The sequence below is a fragment of the Daucus carota genome, chromosome 5 (assembly GCF_001625215.2).
Source record: "Daucus carota subsp. sativus chromosome 5, DH1 v3.0, whole genome shotgun sequence".
Taxonomy (NCBI): domain Eukaryota; kingdom Viridiplantae; phylum Streptophyta; class Magnoliopsida; order Apiales; family Apiaceae; genus Daucus; species Daucus carota.
In genome coordinates, this window is record NC_030385.2 from 8,438,664 (window position 1) to 8,465,740 (window position 27,077).

Sequence of the window (27,077 nt, forward strand, 5' to 3'; positions counted from 1 at the left end):
TCGGCAAGACAATTAGAGATTGTCTTGCTGATTCAATCAAGGCTAATGCAGACAATGAAGAATTGTCTTGGAAGCATGATGAATCCACTCGGCAAGACAATCCAGAATTGTCTTGCTGAGGTGATTTTTGTGATTAAATAAAGAAATAAAATGGTATATTAAAATAGAAAATTATTCACTTAATTAATTTAATCATATAAATTCATAAATTAAATTAATTCGAGAGTGAATTAATTTAATAAATAAATTACATAATTAATATAATTATTTGAGAAGTGAAATAATAGTCTATTAAAATATTTAATCACACAATCTTCAGTAGAACAACTTCCGGTCTTCTTTAAACTTGAATAATTTCTTCTTGATTTGTCGAACGAGCGAACTACCACTTCTGCTTGACTTCAAATATTTAATTTGGATAACTGATACATAGATGTACTGTCTGGTTCATCTGTATCTAGTTAAATCAAATATTCTTCGTCAAATAAACAATAAGAATTTGGTTAGTTCGTCGAGTCTTCGTCTTGTACGTACATCTTCATTAAATGGAATCTTCTGATGAAATAAAGTATAGAAACTTTATGTCTTCTGAATTCCTGGACGTGCCACAAAAGATTATTTGTGCACTGAGGCTTGAACATATTAATGAACTTCTTTCAGTGGCGTGCAGCAGCATCCTGGAACTTATCTGACATATGATTTCCATAAATCATTTGACGTTCTTCGTACTGATTCCGATGACTTGCTATTTACTGAGCTTTCTTATCTGAGTTGAGTTGTACCTCTTTAAATACAAATAGGCTGAACATATGCCTTTCAATCTCCCCCTATTTGTTTGTTAACATAACATGCAAATTTCCTAGAGGATAACTCAACTAACAGATAAGACAAAGATTTAAACAATAGAATGTAAATAGCAAAAGTTTATGGCTTGCATTAAACATTAAACCATGATCACAAATAGATTACAAAAGGATGTTCCTTGAACATATCTAACAAATATCCTAATCAATCTATTCACTCAGAATGAGTGACTTCTCCTTCTTCAGCATCAGAATAGTGAATAATTGGAGTAGAAGGCTCATTCTGAGTAGGCTCTTCAGCTGCAGTGGATTCTCCACGCTTCTTTCTTTCACGAGCCAGAGCTAGCTGGTGAAGAACTTCCAGATCCACAGGGTCTTCACGGAAGTCAGATGGCTGAGATTTTGTTACACCCTTCATCCTCCGAAAGTATTGAGAAATGTTTCTTCGAGTGCAGTAGGATGAGATTACATCATCAGCATCAGACTTGGCTTTAGATGCGAAGCCCTTGGTCCTTAGTAAGGTGGATGCTAGAGCCAGACGTTTGGCAGGGTACTTTGGCAAAGCCTCTTCATTTAAATAGACAGTGCAGAGGATTTCCAAGTGAACAAACTTGACACAGTAAGGGTTCTTAACAACCTGAGGACTGTTGAAAACAGCACAATCCAACAGTTTGTCACGAAGAAGTTCATTCAAGTTTGAGCAACGCTTGACTTTGTTGCGAAGTACCCAGAGCTCAGATACGGAGAATGATTTGAGAAATTCGACAGATAGTCTGAATGAACCATTTCTCCGTGTGTAGACAATCAGCTCCCATTCTTCTAGCAGTCCCCTAACAGCAGTAGTTACATATTCCAGTTCTAAGGCAAAGGCATGCATAAACACATCCTCATCAGGGTTCACCTCTCGAAGGTCATATATCAGAGATAAGAACTTCTTATCATCGAAAGTTTCCCTTTGAGGTCCATTGAATATTCTCCTAGCAATGTCCCAGCCTTTTCCTTCTTTTCTTTTAATTTCAAGATTCTTCTGCTTGATCGCAGCATCATAGATTTTTTGCTTTTCAATCTTGATTTGTTCCTCTGTGATCAACTTGTCTTCCAGAAGTTTCTGATAATCACGAAGCTTACGCTTCCTGGCTTCATTTTCTGCTTTGAACTTCCTGACATTCTCCTCGTGTTCAGGATCAACAGGTTCTTCCTGAAACAAATAGCTTTCATCAAATTTACCTTCTTCTTCAGCCTGACGATAGGTAGCATCGAATACGTCATCATCATCCATGTCTTTGGGATAATCATCATAATTGTCAGTGTTGAAGACATTTTCAGATTGATGTAGTGGTTCTTTGCCTTTAGACCTTTTATAGCTTTTATCAGCTTCAGAAGTTTCTTTGCCACTTGCTCTTTCTCCACCCTTATCACTCCTGTCAGCATCATCCTTATTACTCCTATCACCAGCATTGCTGTGATCATCTTTGTCCTTATCTTCCTTATCCTTCTCCCCCTTAGTTGAGGGATCCTCTGGAGTGGACTGAGCTGTTGACGGATTAAGCTTTAAGTGATGAATAACTTGAGCCAGAGTTTGCTCCAAGTTTCCAAGCTTTGTCAGACAGAGCTCCTGAGATTGATCAAACTTGTCCATCCTAGAATGAATACCCTTGACATGAGCATCTAATTCCTGTTTGAGAGAAGAATATGAAGGATCAACAACTTTTTCCTGTAGAGTCACCAACTCTTCACTTCTGAATCTGGCATTCTCAGCATTCAACCTTGAAATCTCAGCTTTCATAGCAGCCAATTGTTCCTGTAACAGATCAGTGTTGGTGTGTGCACTCACCTCACGAACACTCAAAGATTTATCACTATCCTCTCGTGCATGTGTTTCGCTCGGTGTTTGCCTGATTTCACTCGTGTTTGTCACACCGTCACCAGTACCTGTATAGACAACCATAGTACCATAAGATGGAACTGTAGGTTGTGAAGGAACAAATTGTCCTTCAGATGCCTGTGAAGGCGGATGTACTTGCAGGTTGCCAAGTATAGCCTGATCCAAAAAGAAAGATTGATCAGAAAGTTTTTCATATGACATTTTTTGAATATCTGTGCTCTCTCTAAGTGAAGAATCAAAAGACAAAGGTTCAACTAGCGTGAGTGCTAGTTGCGTGCTTGACTCTTTACAGGATACCGCGGTCGGACGGCCAATTTCAATAAATGCATTCTGTGGAGAGAATGAATCTAGAGACTGTATATTTACCATGTCAGTGTCCAAATCCTTTTGGGAGGAAATGGATGCGGCTGCAGTTGTCTCCGGTTCTGCCACCCTTTGCTTCTTATGAGACAGAGCTGCGGGTTCTCTCAGAATTGCACTACCACTCCGTTTCCGGGCTACCTTTCGAACAACTGGTGTTTGAGTAGTGTCGGTTGATGTGTTTGACGAAGAATCAGTTGTTGAAACGAAAACGTCAGCTTGGTTATGAACCTGGGTGTTGACAGGTTCAATGCTGGGAGTCTGGAAATCAAATCCAATATCACAATCAAAATCTGCAATATCAATATTAAAGGTATCAGTGAGATTAGAAAGTACCTGAGCTACCTGTAAATCTGTCCTGAAGTCCTGTAGCTCTGGATTGATAGCAGAATCAGCAGGCAGAGGCTGAGAGGTGGATTGTGGTGGAGGAATGGTATGTGGATGTGTAGGTGAAGGTATTGGTTCAGATTGAGAGGGAAGAATGGAGGCTTGTTGGTCTGGGAAGAAGTTGTATTGTGGAGGAGATTGGTGTTGAGAATTGTATGATGATTGGTGAGGTGATTGTTGTGGAGAATTATAAGGAGGGTTGTAGGGAGAGTAATGTGAGGATTGGCTGGATGATTGATAATCTTGTAGAAGTTGAAGTGGTTGGAAGTTGTGAGGAGGAGATTGTTCCTGAGGTTGGTTATCTTGAAGTTCAGGTTGATCCGGTTGATATTGTTGTTGTTGTAGTGGCTGAGGAACTTGGACAGGTTGAAGGGGAACATTAAACTGTTCCAACATGTAAGGAGTCACAACAAGAGGCACATTCTCATGCTTCTTTTGATTAGCAAGTCTTGATTGAATCTTGGTGCAAGTTCTTAGAATGGGCACCACTGCAGAATCAACGTACATTGCTCTATCAGCATCATTCATCTTGTCACTTAAGAATAGCATTAAGAACCTTGGAAAGTGACACTCCACTTTGTCATTTTCATGAATGGATCTCTGAGAGACAGAACCCATTTTTCTGATAATCTCCTTTAGTAATATCTTCCCGAAGTTAATTCGACGATTGTAAGCCACGGAGAATCCAAAGATTTGTAGCATGGAAGATATATTGTGAAAATTCTGCCTCGTAGTTGGAGCAAATACCTTTGCCAAAGTATCGAAGAAGACATCCCATTCAGCCTTCAATTTGCTTTTAGACATTCTAGGGAGAAAAATCTGTCCCTGGTAGTGGATGTCTTGGAAGAATTGAGTTAACTCAGCACTGGTTGGTTCCACTTGAAAGTTATTCCTTGGAAACCCTAGAATTCTGTTCACATCATCAACAGTTATAACAATCCTTCGTCTATTTGGTAGATCACCAATCAACTTATAATTCTCGAGAGTTGTAGAGTTGACGGCATTAGAGTAGAAGTCGAAGAGTGGTTGCACTTGAATAGGAACATCAGCGGTTAGTGCAGTACTGACAAGACTTTGTTGAGTCAGAAAGCGAATCCATTTCTTGAAACGATCAGAACAATCCTCGTAGTTTAGGTTAGCACAATAATTGGTCTCAGCAATCTCAAATTCTCCGGCCATTTTTAGTAATTAAAAATTGAATTAAGCGAGAAATTTTCAAATAAAAGATTAATTTTCAATTATCTCGCAAAGTTCAATTAATAATTAAACTTGATTAATTAATTATTAATTCGAAATATTAGAATAATCTCGAATTAAAAGTTAATTAATTAAAATGGAGCTTAGTCAAATAATCCAACTCAGCCAAACACTCCCTTAAGTTCAAACACCACAAACTCACAAAATCAGCCAAACAGTCCCTAATTGAGAAAATCCCCAAATTAACCAAGAACCCTAACTCCAAATCCTTTCAAATCAGTTCGAAGGTCACACGAATAACACAGATTAATCGAACTCTAGTCAATCCACAGTACAAACTCAGTCGAAGAGCTTTAAAAATCGACTAAACTTCGGCGAAAATCTGACTAAAATCCGGCAGAGTTTCGTTTAAACAAGGACGAAATCGAGTAACCAGCAAGCGTGAAAGCTTGTAAAAACCAAACCCAGCAAGTTTTTGATGATAAAACTTGAAAAACAATGAACGGAAATCGTGTATAGGAGAGGGCAGATGGAGAAGATGAAGTAGGATCAGCAAGACAATCGAATTGTCTTGCACGATTGTCTTGTAGATATATATATACACGTACGCAGTAAGACAACGGGAGAGTAGTCTCGATAAGACAATTCAAAATTGTCTTGCCGAGACCAAGTATAACAGACAAAAGGCTGTGTCAGTAAGACAATCTGATTGTCTTACTGATACGACAACTGACTTAAGACAGACTCGGTAAGACAATGGGATTGTCTTGCCGAGTTGTTTGAAAATCGGTGAAAAACCGGTTCAGCAAGACAATCTAATTGTCTTGCCGAGCCTAATTGTAGACAAAACCATTGTCTTGCCGAAAATCAAATAAAAATAATAGGATTTTTGATTATATTAAAAGATAAAACATTTTGCAATTAAACTAAAAAAACTATAATAAAAACAATAGTATATAATACACGAATATTTTGTAAATTTCAACTTTAGTTAAATATAACTATTTACGACTTTAACTTTAATTCAATAAAATGAATTAACTTAAAATCAAATATTTATACTTAATTAATTTTGAAAAATACAAAATAATTACAAATAATTATCTAAATGCCTAGAGAATATTACAGGGGAGTGTATGAGCATTTAGAAAATCATTTACTAATTTACAGGCATGCATAATTAATTAGAATAATATCAGATAATATACAGAAAATCATATAAAATCTAATAAAATAGATATAATTATACAGAAAATTCACAAAAATATACAAAAACATATAATGCATATGAAAAATATATACAAGAGAACTATGTCATATTTAACATCCCTAACTCACAAACCAGCTTAGAGAAAGTGGATTCATCCAGTGGTTTCGTGAAGATGTCAGCAATTTGCTCAGTCGTGGGTACAAAATGTAACACCACTGTACCATTTATGACATGTTCTCGAATGAAATGATACCTGATATCAATGTGCTTGGTTCTTGAATGTTGAACCGGATTGTTGGAAATGGCTATGGCACTTGTATTATCACAAAATATAGGAATTTTGTTTACTACAACACCATAATCATTCAGTTGGTTCTTGATCCACAAGATCTGAGCACAGCAGCTACCAGCAGCTATATACTCAGCTTCAGCAGTAGAGGTAGACACAGAGTGCTGCTTCTTGCTATACCAGGAAACCAACCGACGTCCTAGAAATTGACAGCTTCCAGACGTACTCTTCCTATCAATCCTGCATCCTGCATAATCAGAATCTGTATAGCCGGTTAAGTCAAAACCAGTATTCTTAGGGTACCAAATACCTAAACCAGGTGTACCCTTAAGATATCTAAAGATTCTTTTGACGGCTATAAGATGTGATTCTTTAGGATCAGCTTGGAACCTAGCACACAAACATGTTGCAAACATGATATCTGGTCTACTTGCAGTAAGATAAAGTAGAGAGCCAATCATACCACGATAGCTTGTGATATCAACTTTCTTACCAGATTTATCCTGGTCAAGCTTTGTGGCAGTGGCCATGGGTGTCTTTGCCGGTGAAGAGTCTTCTAGATTGAACTTCCGAAGAAGATCTCTGACATACTTGGATTGGCAAATGAATATTCCATCTTCCTTTTGGCTTACTTGAAGACCAAGAAAGTAGGACAGCTCACCCATCATACTCATCTCATAGTTACTCTGCATCAACTTAGCAAATCTCTTGCACAAGTTATCGTTAGTAGAACCAAATATAATATCATCAACATATATTTGTACAAATATCATATCTTTATCATGCAATTTGTAAAAGAGAGTTTTGTCTATGACACCTCTAGTAAAGTTGTTTTCTATTAAAAACTCAGAGAGAGTGTCATACCATGTCCTTGGTGACTGCTTGAGTCCATAGACAGCTTTGAATAGGAAGTATACAAAATCAGCAAACTCTGGATTTTCAAAGCCAGGGGGCTGTTCCAGATATACTTCTTCTTCTAGCTTTCCATTCAGAAATGCACTTTTCACATCCATTTGATATACCTTGAAGTTGGAGTGTGCAGCAAATGCAAGAAATATTCTGATGGCTTCAAGACGAGCAACTGGAGCATAGGTTTCATCGTAATCAATTCCTTCTTCCTGAGAATAACCTTTTGCAACCAGTCTGGCTTTGTTTCTTACAACAATGCCATCACCATCTAACTTGTTACGGAAGACCCATCTAGCTCCAATGGTAGATTTTCCTTTTGGTCTTGGAACCAGGGCCCAGACTTCTTGTCTCTCAAATTGATTGAGTTCTTCTTGCATGGCAAGAACCCAATCAGGATCAGCAAGTGCTTCTTCTATTTTCTTTGGTTCTAGTTGAGATAGAAACCCAGAGAATAGACATTCATTTGTCGTAGCACTTCTAGTCCTTACACCAACATCAGGATCACCAATAATCAAATCAAAGGGATGATCTCTGCTCCAAATCCTTTCCCTTGGAAGTTGTGTCCTTGATGATTCAGCAGTATTATCATTAAGCTGAAATGTGTGACTAGTTGATCCATCAGCTCCCCCTGAGTTGTTGCCAGGTTGACTTGATGATCCACCACTGGCATCAGTGGAATCTCCAGCATTATTGCTATTTCCTCCACCATTGCCTGGATCATCATCATTGTTGTCATCTCCTGTTGCAACCTCAGGTGGAACATCATCATCTGAATCAGAATCTGGATAGTTGTCAAACTTCAGAGATTCAGATGAATCAGCAGATTGTATACTTGGAAGTTTAGTGTCATCAAATGTAACATTGACACTAACTTTCACTGACAGAGTATCAATTATAAAAACTCTATAAGCATTATTTGTATAACCAACAAAAATTGCTTCAGAAGCCTTTGGTTCAAACTTGTTCAAGTTCTCTTCACCATCCTTGAGAACAAAACACTTGGCTCCAAAGACATGAAGATGTTTAACATATGGTTTCTTGTCTTTATACAAATGAAATGGAGTTTTCATATGATCCTTGTTGATCAAAGTCCTATTCTGGGTATAACAAGCAGTGGCCACAGCTTCAGCCCAAAAGTACAGTGGAAGCTTTGATTCAGCAATCATAGTCCTTGCAGCTTCAATCAGTGTACGATTCTTTCTTTCGACGACTCCATTCTGCTGAGGAGTCCTTGGTGCTGAATACTGCCTTCTAATTCCCTTTTCAGAGTAAAAGTTGATTAGAGTTTGATTCTTAAACTCAGTTCCATTGTCTGATCTTACAGCTTTTACAGGAACACCTTTTTCCAACTCAACCAACTTGATATGATCAATTACTGTCAGGGGAGTTTCATCCTTGGAAGAGAGGAAGTAAACCCAAGTAAATTTCGAGAAGTCATCCACAATGACTAAGGCATATCTTCCTCCATCAATAGATGCAACATTCACGGGGCCAAACAAATCCATATGCAACAAATGAAGTGGATCTGTAATGGTATTGATGGTTTTGCCTTTGTGAGATGCTCTCTTCGCTTTTCCTTTCTGACAAGCTTCACAAAGATCATCAGTTGAGAATTCCAGGGAAGGCAACCCTCTCACTAGATCTCTCTTGACTAGAGAGTTCATGGTTTTGAAGTTGAGGTGTGAGAGCTTCTTATGCCATAACCAACTATCTTCAGCAGACGCTTTGGCGTAGAAACAGTGAACTTCGTTTCCTGGTCCTGAAGACAAATCAGCTACGAATATATTGCCTTTCCTTATGCCACATAGTGAAGGACGCTTATCCTTGATATGTTTGATGATACATATCTCCTTTTCAAAATGAACATAATAACCTTTGTCACAGAATTGACTGACACTCAGGAGATTATGTCGAAGTCCTTCAACTATTGCAATATCTTCTATGATGATCCTCCCAATTTTGTACTTGCCATATCCCACAGTACGACCTTTGCTATTATCAGCAAAACTGACTGTAGGGCCAGCTCCTTCTCTTATGTCCTCCAGCAGGGATTTGTTGCCAGTCATGTGCATTGACGCTCCACTGTCAAGCACCCAGGTAACACGAACAACTCCACTGGCACCCTGCAAAAGACAACTTGATTAGACAGTCTTTGGGACCCACACTTGATTGGGTCCGGCAGTCTTAAAGAACTGATTTCTATCAGGTAATACAACAGAGCCTCTTGGACTGATACTTGGTTCAGATTTGACTGAACTTACTTCCTTAACAACAGCCTTATAAACCTTGGTTTTAGGCTTTGGAACATAAGTCTCCTTTCTCTTGTGAGAAGGACTAGCAGTCTTTGATCTAGCATGCTTGTTGTTTGTGTGTTGTCTAGGTGATGTGTTTTCATTTTTAGCATGCAAATTTTTAAAATAAGCAGACATCAAATTGAAAGCACAAGTCATACAATTATCAACACTACAAGATTTATGACATGCATCAAAAGCAGGAGCAACAGAAGTATCAGTCACAGTAGTAGGAACATCAATAGATTCTACTCTAACCTTATTATCAGATTTAAAGTTCTCAGTAGAATGACATCTATTGTTCTTGTTCTTACTATTAACAAAATTATTGGGCTTGTTGAATTTAGTTCTCTCAGAGTTGACACCTAAACCAGCTTTAGGCAACCTAACATTGCCTTTCACTTTAATTGGTTTCAGGTTTGTCAGAATCTCATCTCTCATCTCATTACTCTCTTTCATTTTAAGGTCTTCCTGTTTTAGTTCATATCTAATGACAACAGGAGTCTCTAAAAGAGGTTCAGCTTCTGAGGTTTTAAACAAAGGTTTAAGGGAATCTTTCAAAACAAAAGGAATCCCTCTCTCTTCAGCACTCTTCTTAAAAGGAGTAATGTTACTAGCCTTACCTACAGATTTGTTATAGTCAAAGCCTATTCCAACAGTTCTCTTGATCTCTTGTTTATCATTGAGTTCTTTGACTATCAAGGAGGCATCCTTAAAGGCTTTACATTTCACTTTCTCTTCGTCTAGCTGAAGTCTTAAAGCAATCTCACCTTTCTCTAGAACTTTGACTTTAGCACATTGTAATCCTAAGTCCATAGTCAATTGTTCTATTTTAGGTTTTAATACTTTCATCTCATTCATTTTATAAGCATGAATTTCTAAGACTAAAGTATCAATTTTAAGATTAGCAGCTTTCATCCTTTTAATAGCATCATCTCTTTCAAGTCCTAATTGCATAAACAGTTTAGGGCATGTAGGATCTACCTGAAAGCTTCCAGCAGGAGGAGGTGAAGATGATCCAGTAGTAGCCATGAAAGCAACATTCCCTAGCTGCTCCTCTTCATCACTATCTGTATCATCCCAGCTTTTGCCTTCTGCCAGATAAGACTTGCTTTTGAAACCTTGACTTCCAGAAGTACCATGATGCTTTCTAACCAGTGCATCATACTTCTGCTTCAGCTCATCATACGAATCTTTTCTTTTTCCTTGAACCTTGGGCTGTTTGCATTCAGTTGCAAAGTGTCCAGGTTCACCACAATTGAAGCATTTGAACTTGCTTCTGTCCACCATCCCAGTTTTATATCCTCCTTTACTTGTAGAAGATGAATAGCCTCCCTTCTGAAACTTACTAACAGTAGGTTTGTATTTATAGGAAGGGTTCTTCCGGAATCTCATGTTTCCAAACTTCTTGGCAAACAGTGATAGAGATTGATCTTCTAACTGTTCCAGCTCTTCCATTGTATAGAACTCTTCATCACCACTGGTAGAAGCAGTCTGACCCATCTCAGGTACAACAAATTCCTGAGTAGTCTCAGAAGGAACAACAACATCCTTCTTCTTTTCTTCCAGTACAGGTGACTCAACAACTAGAGCTCTCGAATGGTTCTGTGTTTTACCCCAGCCATATCTCTGTTTACTCTGAACTTGCTCCAGTTCATAAGTTTTCAAAACTCCGTAGAGTCTTTCCAGAGAAATCTCATTCAGGTCTCTGCTTTCCCTGATGGCAGTGATTCTGTGTTCCAGATGTTCAGGAAGGGTTAAGAGAAACTTCATGTTGACCTCTTTCTTGTCGTAGAATTTCCCATTCAGATTTAAATTATTTATCAAATTATTAAGTCTGATAAATACTTCTGAAATCCCTTCACCGGGATGAGAACCAAACTGTTCATACTGGGCCATCAGTATCTCTTTCTTGTTTTCCCTAACTTCCTCTGAGCCTTCATTGATAATCTCTAATGTATCCCAGATTTGCTTGGCGTTCGTACAATTTACAACAGCATTGTACATTACTGGGTTTAGAGATTCAACCAAGATTAGTTGAAGAGCATCATCTAAGTTCATCTGATCACTCTCTTCGTCTGTGTACTCAGAAAGTTCTTTCGGAATGACCTGATGAGGTATCAACACACCATCCTCTTCGTGTGCTAATATGACCTTCATCGGAGTAGTAACACCTTTGTCTAAAATCCCGATGTATTTTCTGTTCGCAGTTCGGAGGAATAAGAACATATGCCTTTTCCATAGGCCAAAGTGTTCCTGGCTGAACGGTGGGATTTTAATGCTACTGATCTTTTGCGTACTCATTTTTTAGGAATTTAAAGTGAATAGTGTTTGGAGAGATTTAGATTTTTGAAAGAAAAATATTTTTAATCAAAATTAATTTTTGGAATAAAATTAATTCGAATAAAAAATATTTGGACGTTACAGAGTGTGTATAGGATCTGATACGGAAAAATGGTATCAACCGCTCTGATGCCAATTGTTAGGTCCAGATATGATTGTAGAAGGGGGGGGTTGAATACAATCAGTACCAAATCGTCGCGGAAGTGAATCTGATTGAATATGATTTGTTAATCAGATTATAATTAATTAATATAACAATGTTTGAAGTCGTTATATAATTAATATGGTTCAGTTTTAATGTCCACTAAAGTTCGTAGAATAAATTCGACAGGGTATATTCTAGATTTAGTGATTAAAACAACCGGGTTATCAAAGCACAGAAAACTGTGGATATAACGAACAAGCAAGTTACTAACAACTTGAAAGCTTTACAAATGCTTTGAATACAAAGTGAATGAACACTTTCAAATGAAGAAACCAAGCCATATTTATAGGCAAGGCTTTGTACATGCAAGACAATCACTAGACAAGACAATTACAAGCTAGCAAAGACAATTACAAGAAGGGTAAGACAATCTAGGCTTGGGCAAGACAATAAGGGGCAAGGGAAGACAATCTCAGATTGTCTACCAAGCTTCAACCAAGTCAGTAAGACAATCAAAAGGGAAGGGAAGACAATTCCTTTGTCAGAAAGACAAACACTACAAACGGCAAGACAATGGAGGATTGTCTTGCACACCTTAAGCATTCGGCAAGACAAGACAAACAGATTGTCTTGCTGGAAGTGTGTCTCTCGGCAAGACAAGACAAACAGATTGTCTTGCAGACTTACACATGCCTTCGGCAAGACAATCTTCAAGGATTGTCTTGCACACCATTGAAATGAATCGGCAAGACAATTAGAGATTGTCTTGCTGATTCAATCAAGGCTAATGCAGACAATGAAGAATTGTCTTGGAAGCATGATGAATCCACTCGGCAAGACAATCCAGAATTGTCTTGCTGAGGTGATTTTTGTGATTAAATAAAGAAATAAAATGGTATATTAAAATAGAAAATTATTCACTTAATTAATTTAATCATATAAATTCATAAATTAAATTAATTCGAGAGTGAATTAATTTAATAAATAAATTACATAATTAATATAATTATTTGAGAAGTGAAATAATAGTCTATTAAAATATTTAATCACACAATCTTCAGTAGAACAACTTCCGGTCTTCTTTAAACTTGAATAATTTCTTCTTGATTTGTCGAACGAGCGAACTACCACTTCTGCTTGACTTCAAATATTTAATTTGGATAACTGATACATAGATGTACTGTCTGGTTCATCTGTATCTAGTTAAATCAAATATTCTTCGTCAAATAAACAATAAGAATTTGGTTAGTTCGTCGAGTCTTCGTCTTGTACGTACATCTTCATTAAATGGAATCTTCTGATGAAATAAAGTATAGAAACTTTATGTCTTCTGAATTCCTGGACGTGCCACAAAAGATTATTTGTGCACTGAGGCTTGAACATATTAATGAACTTCTTTCAGTGGCGTGCAGCAGCATCCTGGAACTTATCTGACATATGATTTCCATAAATCATTTGACGTTCTTCGTACTGATTCCGATGACTTGCTATTTACTGAGCTTTCTTATCTGAGTTGAGTTGTACCTCTTTAAATACAAATAGGCTGAACATATGCCTTTCAGTCTATCACTCCCAGAGGATAATTTCATGGATGATATCGGAAACCCAAGCCCTAATATTGTTCGAAGCAGCTGCCAGTCAGTAGGCAGAGAAGATCATATATTAGAGGTGAAGGTATAACAATTGTCTAGTTAGTTTTCATACTATAATTGTCTTCATTTTATGAATTTGAACTTCTAATTAATGCTATTGTACTTGTTTGAAAATGTAGACACCCACTCTTTGTCAGCTTTGCATGCTAGATAAGGTAAAAGGTAGAGTTGTTGTGGCTAGGGGAACTGTATTCCCGACGAATAATGAAGGGGGTAACATGATTCATAATAATCCAGTTGCCACTCAAAATGTTAGAGTGTCGGTTGATGATGTTGTACCAGAATTTCAAATGACTCCCCTTCCAGTGCCCTGTTCTGAACATGAAACAATAGGAAATGCTGAGGGTAGTTTTGTGCAGTGGCCTAAGGAGCTTGTGATCTTAGGACAGGTATATAATTTATATTAAGGCATTAAATTTTTTCACATTCAATTGCTTTTTTGTGCTTCTAATTGTGATTTATTAGGATCCTGTGTTGTTGGAGAAGAAAAAAGGCCCGGAAAATGTTGTTAAAAGGCCAGAGAGTAAAGGTTCAGTGACACCAATAAAGAAAGGCATGAGTGATGAAAATTCAACTCAGTTCAACTCAGAATTGTCGATCTTTACGCTACTTGCTTGAACAGTCTGGTTCCAAAGGTGCAACCTTTATTTTTCAAGATGGAGGAGTTCCTATATATGTGACATATGAAGATGTTGATCAATTTCTGAAAAAGTGCTGGTTAAATATACCCATCTTGGAAATCTTTTTGAAGTAAGAATAGTCCTTTTTTCCTTAATCTGCTCTTGAATTGTTTATTACTATGCATGTTTATTGTGATACATTATGTTGTAGGTACATAGCGAAATTGTGCAAAGAGCTGAACAATGATACATTTGCATTTATGTCACCATCTAGACTGGTGATAAATCACAAGCGTGATTATAAACGTATAGAGGAAGTGAGTCAGTATATGACAGAGTTTTTAGGTACGAACAAAGATAAGCGTTTTATCTATGCACCATACATCCAAGAGTAAGAACAAAATTAATATATTTCATTCATTTTGTTGGTATTAGAATCTATGCATGTTTACCATTTTTGTGTACATTGTTGTAGTGATCACTGGATGTTGCTTCTGTTTTGTTTGGAAGAAAGTGTAATTTATGTGTTCGATTCGTTGAGAAGGGAACGAGATATACGGTTGACGACACCTGCACGGACGTAAGTCATATTTTAATTTTAATTTCCAGTACTTAATTATATATAAGATATGCGAATTACGTGCTGACCTATTCCTATTGCACAGCGCATTTAAACTGTATGTACTGCAAGGTGGCAGGAAAAATAACAGAAAGGAATTTCTTTGGTATCATACAGATGTTCAGGTAGTAATCTTGTTCATTAATAAGATTTTCTTTGTTTACATGATTCTTTCTGATAATTACTTTTTGTTTCTCTTTGTAGTGTCCTCAACAAGTAGGAGGTACGGAGTGTGGTTTTTTTGTTATGAGGTACATGTATGAAATAATCATGCTTTCTCAAAAAAATCCTAACACCAAGTGGAAAGAGGTAAGAAATAACTCTATACTTAATAATTCTTTTAAGAATATTAAACTCAATATTTGTTTCAATATGTTATCATCATTTGCATTTGCAAGGGCCTTGGTTCAAGAACGTATACAAAGAAGGAAATTAATGAGGTGCGAGAGTTGTGGGCTGAATATTTTACAATTGAATGTCTATAATCAGGTTTGAAAACAACTTCACTGAATTAAATGATTTTTTTCCACTCTAGCTAGTTATCATAACTTATATGTATTCATTTGTAATCATATACATTACTGATTTATTCGTGTTATATATATGCAGATAGTTGACACTTTGTGGAGGCCACTTCAAGCTTTTTCATGACGTGGACGAGTGAAGACAGGGGTAGACTTATTCCTCCATTGATTTCATAGACCTTTTTTAGTGTTAGACTTGTACTTTCACAAAAAGAGATGGGGGTAATTTGATTCTAATGTACATACTTGATTCCTAATCGAGTTCGTGTTATTTAAGATTAGTTTAGTGTTAGACATTTGGTATTTGTTGTTGGATTTCCTAACTAATGCACATGGTTAATTTTATATATAAAGCAATGGCTCAGCACGTGAAGCACATAAATATATATTTTTATTAAAAAAAAACACCTATAGCGTCGGCATTCTGAAGAATACGACCGACGCTATATGTTTGCCCTTAAGCAACACCATTCTGACCACCGACGCATTAAATGTAACCTTTAGCGTCGGCTGTTTGACTAGCGACGCATATAATACACAGCAAAGAGACTTTAAGTAAGACTTCTAGCGTCGGCAATCTTTATACCCGACGCTATAGACTATACTTTTAGCGTCGGTTGTTTACTATGCGACGCATTTACGTTACTTTAAGCGTCGGTTAGAGTATCTCTTGCGTCGCTGTTTAACCGTGGCAAGTGGACTTTAGGCGTCGGTTATTTACCCGACGCAAAAGAGACGTACCTACAGCGTCGGGTTCATATACTACGCTGGAACGCCGACGCTAAAGGCTTAATTTGACCGACGCTAAAGACCTATTCTGTACTAGTGAAACCCTTGGTCATGTAAATTTATCAAAAAATCAATTATATATGGATTTAGTTATTTTGGCATGTGACTAAGAATAACTCTACCATATGGAAAATTTATGTCCTTAATGTGATTGTATCTTTGTTTATATTAGCTCTGCCACATTTATAAAGGCATCTGAAGACAAAAGTGGAACCTTTGACATCATTGAAGATCAAGCGCCCCAATGATTCCTCGCCCTCATGGTGAGGTATGCAGGTCCAACTTTAGCTACTTTTCTAGTCTGAGATATCATGTTTGGTGAAACAATTTAGTCAGTTAGTTAATGTTCCTTTAGTTCTGTAGATCAGTTTCCTACTAATGTAGTATCATGTAAATTTATGGTGTCTGGTCAACCATAGAAACTAGTAGTCTTCTTCACCATGTAAATCAATGGTACCTTGTCAAACTAGAGTTACCAGATGTTGTTCTCAGTACTTGTTACTATTGGTGTATCCAGAAACTTCAATAGTTCAATTTATCATGCTAGGTGTTTTCGATGGACATTGTTGGAACATATATAATGCTCTGTAATAAACACACTACAGTACCAATATTCTAATTCATAAAACTTATAGAGCATAGTATCATTAACTCTAAAATTAAATTGTGATGTTTCGGCATTGTTATATTCATTTATTTGCATGTATATGGTTTATTATCAAGTTTAATCTTAAACTACATGCATATATGTTAACTGCATATTTAAGCAACATGCTTTAGTGCACAGAGTGTTGCTGTCATGCTGCCATCCGAATGAAGAATCCTGCCAGCAATCTGCCAAGTCACCGATGAACTCTAGATTCCATTACTGCACCACCAAGGCAGCCAATGATGGAGCTCGCAACTATAGAAACACATATTGACTCATATACAAGGCCAAGTTGATTAATTTCCGGTGACGTTGCAATTAAAGATTGATTATTTATGTTTTGTTTATTGTATATCTTTAGGTTATTTAGATATTTGGGATTTGTCATCCTCACGGGACATATTGGTGGATATTTGATGATATATTTGGTTGGCTGTAATGGTGTTTATTAGTTTGGAATGATAACTTTTGTTTACAAATTTTTGAATTGTTAATTACATTTTCTAGCCTAGCTTGTTAATTTCTTATTACAAAACTATTGTCCAAACAAATGATTTACAAGAGTAATGAAATAGAAACAGTTGTCCAAATATTTAAAAGACAACAAGTTGGTAGGAAGAAAACCATTGTATGAAATAACCAAACACAAAAGAAAAAGAAAAGAAAACCGTTGTGTGAAAGTCTACAAACAATGTAATTTGAAAAATAAAATTGTTGTATAAGAGACATACAAACAAGTTAATAATAGAGCTAAAAATATTGTCTAAATGGATATTTTTCAAGCATTTGTAGAACAAAAATCATTGTACAAGAGCTTTCGCACAACTGCCGCAAAAGTTAAAATATTGTTAGAAGGGTCTTTATACAAGTGTTCTTGTGCTCATAACCCATTGTGATAGAGAGTAAAACACGAGCATCTCTACTTCAAATTTCGTTGTATGATCCTCTTACCAACAAGTCTAGCTAACTATTAAAACTGTTGTGGATAGTCTTACTAACAACACAAATTTGTAAAACTACTATTGTTAAGAAGCGTTTATAACAACACTCCTTTTTAAGAGTAACGTTGTTGTTTCTGGGTGTAGCACAACATTTTATTTAGCGTAAACCATTGTGTTTCGCACTATCACACAACCGTTCGCCCGTTGTCTGATATGCATATCAGACGGCGTCTCGATAGACCACGGTTTTCCGAGATCTGAGACAACGGGCAAAAACCGTTGTCTGATGCTGTTTTCCTTGTAGTGTGTCCTCGACCCTCGCTAAATGTAACTGCTGAGGAACCTTTTCTTGTTGTTGACAAGCAGCAAAATTTTAGATCTATGAGATGTGCTTGGATTTACTCTAAATTCATTCTGAATTTTTGCTGCGACTTCATCCTAATAATTGCTGTGAATTATTATTGCAAATAAAAAAAACTCTCTTTTTCATTTACAAATTCTAAAGTCTCAACATGAAAATATCAAGCGACTATTTGAATGTTACGCTTACGCTTAACTTTGAGTAGGTCGATTAGAAGAACAAATAGTAAACCCCAAATTACCATATTTGGTTCTATGATTTTTCCATATAATTGGTTAATAATGAACTTTTATAGTCTTTTTTAGCAGTGAAGTCAAATGTTCGGGTTCTGCTCCTATTTCATTTATTTGAATCTTCTATTATAAATTTAGAATGAAATCGAAATCATACTGCTCTTAACTATAGTCTATCCTCACATATAAAAGACTGAGTTTGTGCCTACAAAAGTTATGTCGGCAAAATTTTCAGATATCAGATTCACTACAAGAAAAATGATTAAAAGTCACCATCAATTCCGGTGGCTTTTAGCTAAAAGAGACCGAAACCAGTTGCTTTTGATTAAAAGCGACCGAAGTAAGTTGGTGACTCATAAGAGGGTAGCTTTTCTTATTTTCGGTGGGCGGTGGCTTTTATATAAAAGTCACCGCGTTGTTGGTCGCTTTTATGTAATTTTTGATTTCTCCAATTCACTTCATTATTTTGCTCAAATTTTGAATCTCCCGCCAAAACTGAATAAATACCACCAAAATTTGGTGAAATTTTATAAGCTACCACACTTTCGGTCGCTTTTATATGGTAATTTCACAAAAAAAAAACTGCTACCTTTTTTTGCTACCCTCTTTCAAAAACCATTCACCTATTGTACAATACCCAACATCATTATATCAAAGAGGGAAGGGGTATCAACAAAAATTGAGATAATAATTATCCTAAAACTGCATTAGCATGTTAACACAGCACACAATTTCAAGTTCAACAGCCCTCCTTAATTTCAAAGAGTATTTGCCAAAAGATTGATTACATAAGATTCAAGCTAACAAATAATCATCCCATAGATTCTAATTGGTACATACTACATATTTAACCTACTAATTAGGAATTATGGATAGAGTGTATAATGAATCAAATTCCTATCATCATCATCCCCGTTGAGCTCCCCATTGAACAAGAAATCAGTCTCCCAGAAATCAGTCTCCTTTGGGCCTTCCGGAACTTCTGGAACTACTGAAACATTATCCTAGACGATTATCAAAAGTAGTCGGCTAAATTATAAATAAGCAAAGATGGACTACTTCACAAAATCAGGATAAATATATAACTGAGTGAATAAGAAAATAATACCATCACAAATAACATGGCCATAAAAGCAAATAAGGCAGGCATCGGAGGACTCACGTAACATGATCATCAGGTAATTAATCCTTATAAAGCCATTGTCACAGTAATGACTCCAAAAGATTAAAATTATAGACCACCTAATGTGTAAATAAATGACTACTCCAACGCAGGCTCCTGTTAGGTATAATTTTACCTGCCGAAAAAAGGGTACATCACATTTGCTGATCCTCCTACCATCATCTAAAACAATCCACGTCACCTTCAACTTACAAAACATCTTCTCGGTAGTCTAAACCAAACCTTCTTTTAATTCTTATTTTTATTTATAACATATAATATAATATCTTAAATCACTTTTTAAATATATAATTTAAAATATTGAATATATATAGCTAAAAGATATATATTTAACTTGTATATTTTTACTTATATTGAATATACATATACATACATACATATATATATATATATATATTATTTTATTTAGTCCAAATCTTATTATTTTTTATTTATAATATATAACATACTAACTTAAATCTTTTTTCAATACTTAATTTAAAATATCTAAATTATAGTTTAAATATATAATAATATAATATAAAAATAATTTATATATGTTCATAATTACTATATGTATAGATGTATTATTTAAATTTTTAATTTATAAATTAAAATGTTATTTAATAAAAGGTCAAAAAATATGATTTTATTGTTAACTACATTTAAAAAATTCTAATAATCAATATATAACTTAACATATGTCAAGTAAGTTTTTGATACATAATATTATAATATACAAATTATATATATGTGTATCATTATATTATATATAGATATACTATTTATATTTTTAATTTATAAAGTTATGATGTTATGTAATATTATTAAGTGTTATAATTATTTTCTTATTTTATAATGTTTATTTTAACATATTGACATAAATATTAAAATGTTATAATTTTGTTATAGTTTTATAAAATGCAACATTGATTTTCATGCATAGCAAATTTATTTAAATGTATTTTAATTATATATTCAAAAATAGTAAAAAGATAATATTTTAAATATAGCTGATTGTTATAGCTAACCCCATTGGAGCAAAAATTACTACAGGTTCAATAAAATTTTAGCTAAGCATCATTTAGCTAACAGTTTTCAATGTTAGCGTTGGAGATGCTCTACTAAAGTCCAAAAATTCTTGCCACACTATAAAACTCACAAAATTACTATCCTGTACAAATGATGACCAGGAGTGAATTATCTTTTAGTAGTCCTACTTGTTCCAGATATGCAAATTACGCTAGCTTAATTAATTTAATATTTTAGACTCCCCGGTAAGCTAGACCCTTTCATGTCTTATGACTTATGATCACAAGAATGTTTGTTATTATGGTACTTGGCCAAACTAGTCTGATGTATAATATATAGTGAGAGAACGAGAGAGAGTGGCAAAAAGAAAAAAAGGAAAAATGATATACTTGCAACGAAAATTGTACAACAAACAAAACTGTAGATGCATGTAAAAAAAATTAGCTAAACCACAAGCCTGTTGAGTGTCATATATGAAGATTTATATAAGAAAGTGTCAGGGACTCTAAAGTGTTTATAATATAAGTGTCACAATTTTTACTCACTAAATTAATATATATATATATATATATAGAGTTTTACTCCAATAGAAACCTCCTTATTCTAGAAACTAGAAACTATCACTAAATTTCTAAGAGAATATCACTAAATTCTCAAACAACCCCACTTTCTCCTTCTTCTTCTCCAACCCACCAACCCTCCACCCCACTTCCGGCAGCTTCACCCTACCACCCCCGCCAAGTCTCTGCTACTCTCTCCACCTCCATGCCGCCCGACCCTCCATAGCCACCACCTCCATGTCGGCCTCCATTATTTATATCACCACCAAATCCAACCCCCCTCCGGCCTCCACCGCCCCTTCCATTTCACCCCCATCTCCACCTCCACCTACACCTTCATCACCTCCACCTCGGTCTTCCTCACCTACAGTACCGTATATCTAGCTTAATGCCGATTTAAATTCCAGATCTTTGCCAAAAATCTGCCGGACAAAGCTAAAGGCTCCTTCCATGTCCACCACCTCCATCTCCACCTTCACCTCCATTATCTCCACCACCGCAACCACCACCTGAATCGGCAACTAGAACAGATTCAGAAATTCTGGGCAGTTTTCGCAAGTTTTCACTAATTCGTGCAACACATATCACTAAATCGTAAAGAGAATATCACTAAATTGTACTGAGGATATCACTAACTTGTATTGGTTCCTAGTTTTTATTTTAAAAGTGGTTTCTATTTGATCATGAGCCTATATATATATATATACTATAATATAAAAAGCCAACATCAGTATAATTTGTAGTCGTACAAAATTTTGATTTGGTACTCTCCTTTAAAACTAAAAATCTACGACATGTACATATCTATTAAACAGTTTCATATACTAAAAACACTCCTTATGTATATTAATATATTTTAAAATATAATTATAATCAGTTGAAAAAAAGTGAAACTACTGTTAATAACATATATTAATATTAAAAAATGCTTATAGATAAATATATAACTAATTATAAATAATTATAAATATACAGTTTTGAATATCTTTTGTCTAAAATACATATAAATAATTAGAGACGCTACTTTTTGATTATAATGTATTCTACTCGAAATTTAACTCTAACGTGTTTTATTTCATTACAAACACAAACCATTACGTAACATATGAAGATATATGAAATATGAAAATTTTGATTTAAAATTAATTGAACAATAAACTGTCACATATTAATATCAGAAAAATATTTATAGATAGATAAAAAATTGTGAAAGCTAAATTTACGTTTGAAGATATAATCAGTTGGTTAATATATTTTAGTTAAATCCAATTCATTAATACTAAAAAACTAATAAAATGATGTTAAGATTTAACTTATAATTAATAAATTACGAATTATATACCCGTACGTGCTTTGCACGGGTTAAAGGCTAGTATATATAATATATTACCTCCATAATAATTTTGTCACAATTCGCATACTTGACCAATAACTTCATTTGCAATTCTCATGTGCTGATCCTAGCTATCAGGGACGAAGCTACAAAGGGCCAGAAGGAGCCATGGCCCCCCCTTAGGGTTGCCGTAATGTTAAAATATGTATTATATAATTTTTAAAAAATTTATATTTTATCTATATATTTATGTAAATATAAAATTTTGGCCCCCCTAAAATATATTTAGTCTTGTAACATTTATTTTTTTAATTCTTAAACTTCTCTTATAAATAAATTAGACTAAATTTAAAAATATAAATATGCATATATACAATAAACCACTTTAAAAACAAAGATTATGGAGTCTCGTATGTGCTAAAGGTAGACGCCAATATGTCTTTTTTTTAAAAAAATAAGAATTCATGTCGGTCTTTTTTATCCCAAAAACATGTACCTCACTTTTTCATTATTGTAAAATAAAACTAGTTCTAATGCATTATCAGTTTCTTAATTATTATTAATATTGACCAACTCGGATCATCAATTCAAAATTTTACTTGTTTAGAAACTATAACTTATCATCTTCTTAAAAAGCAAAATATTTAGTTTTTGAGAGATTCTTGAAATACTGTTTACTCCTATTCTTAAAACAACTTCATTTAATGTGTGTTATTTGTTGATTAAAGATTGTGACTTATAATTATTAAGATGAGTTTCCTGATCATGCTTATTGAAAGAAAAATAGCTAAAGATATTTGTATTGACACAATTATATATATGATTTCCTGATTTAAAAGAACGTAAAGTTCTACTATAAATTTTTTACTAGTATTTTTCTATTTATTTTATCGAATTTTTCACTGTGTTGATGAAATTTTTTTGGCCCTCTCTAAAGATGTATCCTGGCTTCGTCTCTGGATCCCATGTTGATTGTTGAACTGCATTAGCTCTGTCGGAAAAGCTGTAGTGGCCAGTTTTTTCAACATTTCTTTAAGTTGGGCCTGAGGCACCTCATTCATTCCGTCCAAATACTTGACCATATTTGTGACCTCTGATAGCACCCTACGGATAATTGAGATCTTCTTGGAATGATGACTTGAGAGTCCTGAGTGGATTGAGCTGCATTCAATCTAGATGCTTCACCAGCTCCTAACAATTTTGTTACATTGTTTCGAGGGTACAAGATAATTTTATTTTTCTTTTGGTTTCCTGGCCGGCATAAGGACATACAAATCTTGTTTCCTTTTGCTAGTCGGAGAAAGAGGGGCCTCTGGGACTTCTTGAGAGCTCCTCGCCTGTATAGCTTCCTACATTATAGAATACAAAAAAATAATGAAAACATGCATAATAAAATAGAATGTAATATAATATATGTATATACATCATTAAGATGGACTATTAGAAAATATGCAACCAACTAGAAAGCAGAGATACTTCATCTGGGTGAATACTGCATAGGGGATACTTGGGGGTGCGGGGGTGCAGCGGGATACGCACGGGATATGCCACGTGGCGTATCGGTGGAGGCAGTGATGGGAATACGCGGGGGTGCGGGGATGGGGGTGCGGCAGTGGCACAAAGCGTAATTTTTTAAAACTTTTTTTAATAAAAAAAACTTAAAATTAGTTGGTCAAAATTATGGAAGCCATGATTATGCTCGATTAAATCACTTAAATTTCAATAGTTATATATGTATTTTAATTGTCAAGACTTAAGAATGATTATTTAGTTATTCCACCATATTGTTCTACTTAAATGCATTTTATGAATTATATATATATATATATATATATATATATATATAAAATATTTTAATATTTGTCGTATCCCCATATTTTGGAATTTAATGAATTCCCGTATCCACGTACCGCGCATCCGCACTCATGCTTCATAGGCAACCAACCATCATATTTTTCACGGTTGGCTCCTCGATGTTATAGACATGCTTGAAGAATTCTAGATTCGTCATAGGACTCTCCAAATTAGTATCCAACTCCTGTAAAAATCACAACAAAATAACATATGTATAAGGTAAGCTAGTGATACATAGATACACTATCATATGGTTTACTATCTCGCCTATGCTGTTGAACTGGTCTAAATGTATACTGCATTCATTAGTTCAAGTTCTTGTTCTAATCTCCGAACACATTATCAAGGTCCGATCCTGCATCAGATTCAATGTAATAATAATGTTTTTCAAGATGAATTATGCAGCTTCTTCAGCACCATGGCTCACTGTAATTGCTTCGGAGAAAAAATATTCCAGCTAAACAGAAAAAATTACAAGTTACAACTTTATGATTGAGGAGCTGTACAGTGTTTTCATCAGTCACAGTGACTTATTGGTTTACTAATTCAAGTTATTTTCAAAAAGAATGTCCTCGACCAATGAAGTTATTATCTTCAGAGACTTAATGTAGATATTTTTTATATACGTATTTACATAACTTGTAGCTTGATGCAGGCGCGGATGTTGCAGAAGGAGTTATGTCTTAGTTACAGAGGGCAGATGCAGGTATATGTAAAAAGTGACGTAAGTGAAAAGGCACAAAAAATCTTAAGATTCTCTAAGCATCCGCTGAACCAGAATTCAGATGGCTGGATGGGTTCAAAGCAACTAAAATCTTTATCTGTTTATCAAACTAGAGCTTCTTTGTAATGTTAATGTAGAATAGTTAATTGAATATGATTGGTATGATTTGGTAACAAGGAACTCAAACATGCATCAATCTACTAAAGAATCTTTAAAAATTCTGGTCTAAATGGGGATGTCACCCCATTTATGAGATTAATTGTAGTCTGGTTAACCACTAAATTGGTCAGAAGAAGTGTTGCCCACGAAAAAACTTGTTTCCGATTTCAAACCCGACTGAGCAACAGGTGATTACAAGTGCACCCTGCAGTATATATTACTACGTCAATTTATCCCATAGATTTTCTCTTTTCTGCCGTTTACTACATCTTTTATTTTTGTTAACAGTTATGAGTTAACTTATTGTTTTACTAAAAACATTATACAAATTTTGGCTTGTCACATTTATGATTCCTGACCTCCGCGACAGTAGTTTTCCTGACCTAATACATTTATTCAGTAGAGATGCAGCTATATGACCTAAAACGCCCTAATCATATTTTTCTACAAATCTATCACTACTGAATTATATGCAGTAAATCAGTATGTAAGGAAACAATAATCATTAAATAGCATCGTGTAAAATATACAACAACAATTACTCTCTTATTTATGTTCGTATACTTTCTCCATTCCATAAGACAAGCATAGCATTGTAAGTGAAGACAAGCATAGCATAGTGAATTAAGATAAGAACAATAGCATAGCATTGTAACAATTAGGATAAGTGTATATTTTAGATAGGAACATACTGATCGTCTCACACAAAAGGAAACGGCTCCACTTTTGTGATTGAAGTTCTTTTTGGCGCCGTTTCGCCACCCATTTGCTGAAGCCTTTTCAAACCTTTCAGACTCCCAGTGCTTATTAATGTTGTCCCATATAGCATCGCCAAAATAATGCGGCTTCAACATATATACGTCTATTGGCACGCATGTAACCCAAACTCCTGGCTAGTTTAACTCTCTCATCTATTCGGCTCTTCTCCTTACGGAGTATGTTCTTGAAGTTAATTTGTATATGATTTTTCACATAAATGTCTCCTATTTCTTTATCAGAATCGTGGTCATAGTAAACCTGCCAAACATGGATACAAGGTATATTACACATATAATGATGTTGATGTTATACCCTAAAATCTTCGGCACATCGAGCCAGAAAAACATCTCTGGTTTTACCAGTTGCATTCATTGTATCAATGTCCCAGAAAGTTTGGATTATGGCCAACGTCTTTTTATAACGAGGCTCAACAATACTGAAATTATTAAGAAGACAAAGATAAAATACATCAAAAAACAAATAACAACAATGTGCCAAAGCTAATAAATAAAAATACAATTTATAATACCATCCGTCGACAAAGTGCACAGTACCAAGCTTGGGGGCCTCATTTACTAGCCTTTTGTTATAATCACCTTGCAAGTCTTGCGTTGAAGACTCTCAATCAGCATCGCTACATCATCATCTAAAAAATAGTCAAAATCATCTCCGCCATCATTATCCCCGTCTCCTCCATCTGCTCTTCCATTTCTATTGCCATTTCCCCTGCCTCTGGCCCCTCCCCTTCCCCTATCCCCTCCATCTCCCCTCCCACTGGCCCATCCCCTTCCCCGGTCTCCTCCATCTCCCATCCCTTTGGCCCCTCCCCTTCCCCTGGCCACTCCCATCCCCGTCCCCTTCCCCTTCCTCTACCCCTTCCACCACTGCTAATGCTGGCCTGCATAAATGAGAAATCAGTCCATATTCAAACATAAGAAATAAATTAAGTCAAGATGGCACTGTATTGTTTATTCATCGAAAATACACATTGATATGTGCATGTTCCTTAAAAATGAATATTTTATATGTTATTGGGCTGTGTAATTGTTGTCGAATATAAACCTGATGAGATCAAGCAGAAGTCTGCTAAAACCAACCACATGTGGAACAGGTTGTATCTTTAGTCTACTTGTACTAATTCATTCTTGCTATTGCCTACCACCATCCCGTAGCTTGATTTTTATATTATTTATCACAACATTATTTATTTGGAACTATATAAAAAATATTTAAAGTAATTAAGTATGGCCAGAGTGCGCTTCTTTTAATAATTCAATAAACACTTCT

At 35.2% G+C, this 27,077-nt stretch overlaps 1 protein-coding gene and 1 long non-coding RNA gene across 2 annotated transcripts; one reads left to right on the plus strand and one right to left on the minus strand.

Moving 5' to 3' along the window:
* Positions 1-13,370: 13,370 nt before the first annotated feature.
* Positions 13,371-15,564, plus strand: LOC135152717 (uncharacterized). The gene is made up of 10 exons (XM_064093799.1): positions 13,371-13,493; positions 13,591-13,860; positions 13,937-13,986; positions 14,051-14,221; positions 14,303-14,482; positions 14,567-14,671; positions 14,757-14,835; positions 14,915-15,019; positions 15,109-15,199; positions 15,320-15,564. The coding sequence occupies exons 1-9, from the start codon at positions 13,371-13,373 to the stop codon at positions 15,193-15,195; spliced, it is 1,170 nt and encodes a 389-aa protein (XP_063949869.1). The 3' UTR covers positions 15,196-15,199; positions 15,320-15,564.
* A 7,562-nt stretch (positions 15,565-23,126) lies between these two features.
* Positions 23,127-26,595, minus strand: LOC108222530 (uncharacterized). Its single transcript, XR_010292430.1, has 4 exons — positions 26,150-26,595; positions 25,724-26,048; positions 24,205-24,332; positions 23,127-23,643 (listed from the first exon to the last, which is right to left on the minus strand). It is a non-coding gene; the product is annotated as an uncharacterized LOC108222530 (long non-coding RNA).
* Positions 26,596-27,077: the final 482 nt, after the last annotated feature.